Source organism: Helianthus annuus, chromosome 4 (assembly GCF_002127325.2).
Source record: "Helianthus annuus cultivar XRQ/B chromosome 4, HanXRQr2.0-SUNRISE, whole genome shotgun sequence".
NCBI lineage: Eukaryota > Viridiplantae > Streptophyta > Magnoliopsida > Asterales > Asteraceae > Helianthus > Helianthus annuus.
The window spans coordinates 207143098-207150561 of NC_035436.2; the positions used below are offsets into that span (position 1 = coordinate 207143098).

Below are 7464 nucleotides of genomic sequence, written 5' to 3' on the forward strand. Positions count from 1 at the left end.
TGCCTCCACGTCCCCTCCCACCGTCCCCACCGCACGAGGATTAGTACATTTAGTTTGTTTGTTTAGTGTTTTGTTATGTATTATTATTGACTCAGTTGTACCTTTTTGTTGTGTATTGTATGTACAAACTGATATATATATATATATATTGCAGTTAATCTTCTATTTACATCACGTTGGTTATGGATTGTTTACGTTTAATGCTTTCTGTATATTTTATTTAACGTGTTCGCTTTATTTAACGCTCGTTCAACTTATTATATACACCTTCTGTAAAAATAACGACGTAACGACGTAATTATAAAACAACGTTAATTTAATAAAATAACGACATTTTAATTCAAAAAAGGCAACATTCAATCATTCAAAAACAAATTCCCATTCATAACGGCAAATATCACATAAAAATTTTTTACTTCAAAAATATCTACCATACTAATTCAACCAAAAATCCCTACAAAACTAACCAAAATCAACCCAAATAATCCCCACCCCAAGTCCCAAGCCGTTTGTCTTTTTGCAAACCCAAAGCGCCCCGCTATGGCCAAAGCGGGGCGCTTTGGCTTAGTCAACAGACAAGGACTGACAGAAGTCAGTCCTTGTCTGTTGACCAAAGCCAAAGCGCCCCGCTTTGGCCATAGCGGGGCGCTTTGGGTGTGCAAAAAGACAAACGGCGTGTGCGAATAGACCTAGCGTAAATTAGAGGTGAGTGACATGAGGCTAATGTGGAAGGTTATTGTAGTTAGGCCATCCGTAGTCATAAAGCCCCTTGTGGGGCGTTATACGACACGTGTCGTGCCACGTCACACAGGGGCTTTATGGGGCGTTATATCACTAGAGTCCGTAGTCATAAAGCCCCTACCTATCATTACCTAATTATTAATTTTAAATTTTATTAATTAATTAAAAAACACTTGCTTTTTTTTATTGGTCCATTTTTGAAATCCTCCCCCCATCAAGCGCTATATGTATAGCGCCACCCACCATCTTTTATCTCATAAAGCCCCCTGTAGTGGTGTTTGAGGCTTTATAGGGGCTTTATGATGGCATATAGCGCCCCACTACACAAGCTCTTATGAGTAGGGGTGTAAACGAAGCTCGATCAGGCTCGAGCTCGGCTCGTTAGGTTTTTATGAAGCTCGAGCTCGGCTCGGTTCGAGCGTACTTCTTTGAGCTTGAGCTCGGCTCGCGAGTAAAACCCAAAGCTCGAGCTCGGCTCGACTCGACTTGGCTCGAACTATTTTGCGAACAACCTTAAACGAGCTAAAAGCTCGGCTCGTGCTCACTTCAACATCGCTTAAAGGAGCCAAAGCTCGGCTCTAGCTCGGCTCATCAATGTTATCATCATTATCAATATAATATATATAAAAAAATAAAATTTTGTATGGGCTCGTTTATGCTCGCGAGCCTAAACAAGCTTTGTATTTCAGGCTCGGGCTCGTTAAGGCTCGACTCGTTCGAGCTTTTAACCGAGCCGGTCACGAGTAGCTCTCGAGCCTCTAGGCTTGTTTACACCCCTAGTTATGAGGGTCATGCCAACACCATATGTATATCCTTTTTATGAAAATGGCAAAAAAAAAAAGACAAAAGTCAGGGACTAAAATGATAAAAAAAAACAAAACTATTTGAACTAAAATAGCAAGAGAAAAAACTATATGGACTAAACTGTCAATTTTGGTTAGACCTTTGGGACTAAAATAGCAATTTCCAAATTATAAATTATCAACGAAGTTATGCTTTATGTTGTTGTAAGGTAGGCATTGAGAGTTTTTCAAAAAAAATTTGCATTTTTCACTTTTTAACCCAAAGATTTTAATATTTTACATTTTAACCCCTTTGACTTTTTTACTTTTAATAAAAAGCTTTTCATCTTTTACAATTTAACCCCCAAAACTTTTTTATTTTCAACTTTGTTCCCCTATACTTTTCATCTTTCGCAAGTTTTTCGTATTAAGTTTTGTTATAAATTTTCGAGTCAACACACCACAATATGCGTGTAGGGTTCAATGTTTTATGGTTTATTTTTTCCAATTTGACTGGCAGTCGCAACACGCCTATTTTTCTTCGTTTGACAAGTTCGTCGCAACATGCGGGTCCTGGATCGATTTAGTTATTCTTTTCTACGTTTTTCATTTATGTCTAATTTTTTCGTATTAACATGCTGCAATGGGCGTGCGTGGTTGAACGATTTTACGTATTTTGTTCGGTGTTATTTTTTACTTTTTTGTGTATTTTATTTATACGAGCTCTTCTGATATTGGTAGTCGCTGACAGTGTTGTGGCATTAGTGCTACTTGGCACGATTTTACGAACGTATTTAACCTATTAAGTTTTTTACTAATATTTGTTTCGAGTTTACATCTATACTTCCTTTACTTAAGAAAAACTAAATTTTTATGTGCATATTTTTATGTACATGTCAATATAAATTCGATTTTCTCAACGTTTCAACGTAAACTTTTTATGGAAATGAGTCTGGTTAAGTATAGTACGTTTTCGTTTAAAAAAACAAATTTTACGTACATATTTTTATGTATGTTTCGATATAAATTCGAGTTGGTATATGTTTTGACATAAACTTTTTGGGAAACGAGCCGAGTCAAATATAATATGTTTTCGTGATTTTATGAATGTTTTGTAAATTTTGTTTTGATCCAACTGGAGTCAAATTGTGGATTCTTTTTTTTTTTCCTTTTTTTAAAGCTCTAATTAATCTCTTTTGCTTATACGTGTTCACATTTCCGTTATAACCATTACATTTTCTATGTATGACTCGGGCCACATATAATATGTAATTGTACGGTATACATTTGATTTCATTATGTTTTAATCCCGTTGAAACACGTGTTTTCATATGATTCACGCATCACATAACGTTTGGACTAATCCATTCGATGTTTGCGATGTACCCGCGCTGTAACGCGCGCGGGTCTTATTACTAGTTTACTCTAATATAGATTATCATTTCTATTATAATTCCTTCATACATCTACATTTATATATGAACTTTTTTTACTTTAATACATATTTTTATTTATAACGACGTGACCTTTTGTCATTTCATGATTTGCCGTTACGAAATGTTTTATTTACAATTCGATATTCAGTTAACCTGTCAACGTCATAGTCAGTTAAGTTAACCAGTAACCCAAACAAAGACAGTTCAAGAGTAGCCAACCAGGTTAGTTATAGACGTCTTGGTCCAACCTTATTTTAACATACACTAATATTTTTACACAAGTTTTAACTTTATTAACGAGGAAATAAAATCACAAGGTTAAATTGGGGGATACTTGTATAGTCTCAACTGATCCCCAATTTATACATATTATTACATAACTATTGAATAATCAAAAATTAAGATATATGTGTGACCTTTGAACAACATTTAACTTATGTTACCTCTCAGCATTATTACAACTTTCAGTTTCAGTCCCTCAGTTTAGTTTAGATGTACACTTTGAACCCATGCACCAACAATTCTTTTCATTCTTCCCCCTCTTCACTTTCCCTTGGAATAGCACCGAATTTATCAACCAAAATGTCCACTACTAAAGGTACCAAGTCCTTACAAGGGACAGCCTTCTTATAAATATCCCCCAAATGTGAGTCACTTCCAATTCTACCCCCCACAAATACATCTGCCCCTTCAACAACCTTCCCATTTTCATCCCTAGTCATGCATCCCATAAACCCTATATCCGCCACTTGTACCTGCCCGCACGTGTTTGGGCAGCCTGTCCAGTGCATTCGTACTGGACGGGTTACTGAAACAAGTCTTTGGACTTCTTCTGTAACCTTTAGTGCACGAGCTTTTGTCTCGATTATCGCTTGCCCGCAAAATTGGTTACCCGTACATGCTACTAGTCCTTTCATCAAAATAGGCGGCTCGGGTAGAAACTTTTCTTTTAAAAGTGGCTCGTCAAGTAAAGCTTTGACTTTTGAGTTTGGCACGTTTGGGATTATGATGTTTTGTTCCACGGTTAGCCGAAGTTCTCCTGAGCCATACTCGTCGGCTAACCGTGCTAGTTCGTCCATGTCATCGGCTTGGACACGACCAACTGGAATGTGAATGCCCACAAAGTTAAGACCTTCTTGTTTTTGCGGGTGCACACCGAATAAGTCCCTTCTTTCCCATTTTGGGTCAACGAGGTCTTCGGTCGATGCTCTCTCCAACGCTTGTTCGGGCATTCTCTTGACCACCTCTGACCGAAACCCTTCTACACCCTGCACCCCAAAGTAACACAAATTAGCAAGAAAGACCCTTCAAAAATGAAAATTTGTAGTTTTGAACCAAAGATTAAAAAAGATGACTTACGAGTTCATCGATCAACCACATCATTCTAGTCTTTTGCCTATTCCCTCTAGTACCAAGATCACGATATGTCTCGAGAATCGCTCCACAAGATGGGATCACGTCTTCGGCTGGGACCCACGCGTCAAGAGGTATAGCCTCTTCGCACCGCTTAGGGCTAAAGAACCCCCCTACCAACAAATTGAACCCGAACCTACCGTTCTTAGTAGCTGGCATGTATGCTAGATCATTGATATGAGGGTGTTCAAAAAGATCATGTGAACCAATCACACACACATTCCACTTCCTTGGCCTACAAAAAAACCAATCAAAAAGGTCAAAATGCATATCTTTTTTAACAATCAGAAAGTATATATAAAAACTTCAAGATCCAAGTAAATTACAACTTACAAGTTGGTAAACTCCGGATTCCCTCGCGAATTAGCTGTGATGAACTGCGATAACAAGTTCGTATACGGCCTCGTGTCCACTATTTCATATGGATCAATCCCTGCAATCGGATTCCCAACCGGGTTCCTAACATTGTCCATACCGCTTTGCAGGCTTGTTAACCCAACTTCATCTAGACCCTTAAAAATCGCGGGTGCATCGGGTAGCGTAACACCTCGAATTTGCCAGTTTTGGCGTGTGGTAACATCGGCACAGCCTAGATCACCATACTGCTTTATCACACTGGCTAAGTATCTGGTTTGTGCACTAGTTGTTACACCATTTGGAAGCTTCAACCTCATCATAAATCGACCATCTACACACATAAAAAGCCATTGATGAACAGGGTTAGTGGGAATTTTCTTGTTTTTGAACAAAAAGTTATGATCTTTATGTTTAGAGTAAATTACGTTTTTGGCTCCTGTGGTTATATCACTTTTACTATATTAGCCCAAAATAAGAATTTTTAACATATGTGCCCCCATGGTCTCTATAACTAATAGGGGCGGACCTATAGGTAGTTAAGGGGTGGCGTCCGCCACCCCTTGGTCGGAAAAAATTTGGAAAAATTAGTGTAAATTTTGGAAAAATTTGACGTTTTTTCGATTTCGTTACCGCTTATTTATAAAACGTTACCGCTTGGTCGGAATCCTAGATCCGCCACTGATAACTAACCATTTTGGCCCCTAAGTCTAGAGATCATGGGGGCCAAAATGGTTAGTTATAGAGACCATGGGGGCAGATATGTTAAAAATTTTTATTTTGGGCTAATATGTAAAAGTGATATAACCACAGGGGCCAAAATCATAATTTACTCTTATGTTTATGAGGACACAAAATGACTAACTAGAACTAGAACTAGAACAATAAAATTGGAATCAAAGATTCATGGGTATTTTCTTGTTTGACCTAAAGATTCCATAATGAACGATTCAGATCATTTTTATACCGAAATTTATGGTAAAAATGGAATCTTGAAAATGATATTTACTTGTTTTGGACAAAAAGTTATGATCTTTATGATGCCACAAAAGGATTAACTAGAACTACAACAGTAAAATTCGAATAAAAGATTAATGGGTATCTTCTTGTTTGATCAAAAGATTCAAGAACAAAAAAAAAGATTAGGTTTTTAACCAAAATTAAAGATTTTTATTATAGTGTAAAAATCGAATCTTGAAAGTATACTAAAAGTTATGATCCCATAAAAAAGATTAACTAGAACCAGAACAGTAAAAAGATTAATGGGTATCTTCTTGTTTGATCAAAAGATTCAAGAACAAAAAAAAAGATCAGTTTTTTAGCCGAAATTAAAGATTTTTATTAAAGTGTAAAAATCGAATCTTGAAAGTATATTAAAAGTTATGATCCCACAAAAAGATAAACTAGAACCAGAACAGTAAAAAGATTAATGGGTATCTTCTTGTTTGATCAAAAGATTCAAGAACAAAAAAAAAAAAAAAGATCAGTTTTTTAACCGAAATTAAAGATTTTTATTATAGTGTAAAAATTGAATCTTGAAAGTATATTAAAAGTTATGATCCCACAAAAAAGATTAACTAGAACCAGAACAGTAAAAAGATTAATGGGTATCTTCTTGTTTGATCAAAAGATTCAAGAACAAAAAAAAAGATCAGTTTTTTAACCGAAATTAAAGATTTTTATTATAGTGTAAAAATCGAATCTTGAAAGTATATTAAAAGTTATGATCCCACAAAAAAGATTTTTTTTTTTTTTTGAAAATTGAACAAGAACCAGAACAGTAAAAAGATTAATGGGTATCTTGTTATTTGATCTAAAGATCCAAGAACAAAAAAAAGAAAGTTGAGTTTTAAATCAAAATTAAAGATCTTTATGGTACTAAAAATAGAATCTTGAAACATAAGTTAAAATAAAAGTGGGCTGGGCTGGGCTTACATTGATGTTTCCTTCGATGAAACAAACCAAGCCACTTGAGTCTAACATCAACATCATCTTTAGTATCCTTAACTTTATCAATCTCTTCAAATGGGATCTTTGCAAGATCTTCAATCCCATTTTCCATGAACAGTTTCATGGGTTCACTAGCAATCTTGACCTTTTCATGAGGATTAATACCCTGCCGGAACTTTTCTTTTAGAACATAAAACCCACCTTTCTTTTCAACTCTGGGTTCCAGTCTGTCGGCGGCGATCTCCGCCGGAGGAGGGGCTGGTACGGCGGTTTGTGATGGGGTTGCATAGAGTTTGGTGGAGCTGAGGTGGTTTGTGGGGTTGAGAAGTGAATTTGGTGTGATGAACTTGACTGTAAAAGGTGACATGTTGCCTGCCGGAAAGTGGAGAGGTGGTGGTGGTGGTGGTGGTGTTTGGGAGGTGGAGAGAGAAGTATGGCGGTTTATGTAGGGGAGAGGTGGTGTGTGGGGTGGTGCCTCTTGGATATTATTAAGGGGCGTGTGTGTGTCTTCTTAACCTTGAGAAGTAGAAACAAGACAACGACAATTTAGATCATACCACCTGTTGAATAAATTAATAGTTAAATGTGTTTTGAGTTTAGGCCGTCTAGTATACTCTAACGTTTATAGGCGTTAATCCTAGTTGGTATCTGTCAATGTCTATTTTACTGCTCCTAAGATATATTAAGGGGCATTAAAAGTTTTACGTGTTAATGAGTTTACTATAAGACTAGAGGGTATGGAGAGCCCCATCCTCAAGAGGATGGGCCGCCACGTCGGCGCCACGTAG

General features: G+C 36.8%; 1 protein-coding gene across 1 annotated transcript; it reads right to left on the minus strand.

Moving 5' to 3' along the window:
• Positions 1–3229: 3229 nt before the first annotated feature.
• LOC110938246 (ferredoxin--nitrite reductase, chloroplastic) lies at positions 3230–7180 on the minus strand. The gene is made up of 4 exons (XM_022180705.2): positions 6662–7180; positions 4706–5060; positions 4319–4607; positions 3230–4227 (listed from the first exon to the last, which is right to left on the minus strand). Exons 1-4 carry the CDS (start codon positions 7041–7043, stop codon positions 3487–3489), a joined length of 1767 nt encoding a protein of 588 aa, XP_022036397.1. The 5' UTR covers positions 7044–7180; the 3' UTR covers positions 3230–3486.
• Positions 7181–7464: the final 284 nt, after the last annotated feature.

Bases quoted from the DNA above. Each gene is read 5' to 3' on its own strand.
- LOC110938246 (XM_022180705.2), bottom strand. From the start codon at position 7,043: ATGTCACCTTTTACAGTCAAGTTCATCACACCAAATTCACTTCTCAAC. The intron at 5,061-6,661 runs GTAAGCCCAGCC...TTATGTGTGTAG, and splicing joins TCATCGAAGGAAACATCAAT to ATGGTCGATTTATGATGAGG. The intron at 4,228-4,318 runs GTAAGTCATCTT...TTTGGGGTGCAG, and splicing joins TGTGGTTGATCGATGAACTC to GGTGTAGAAGGGTTTCGGTC.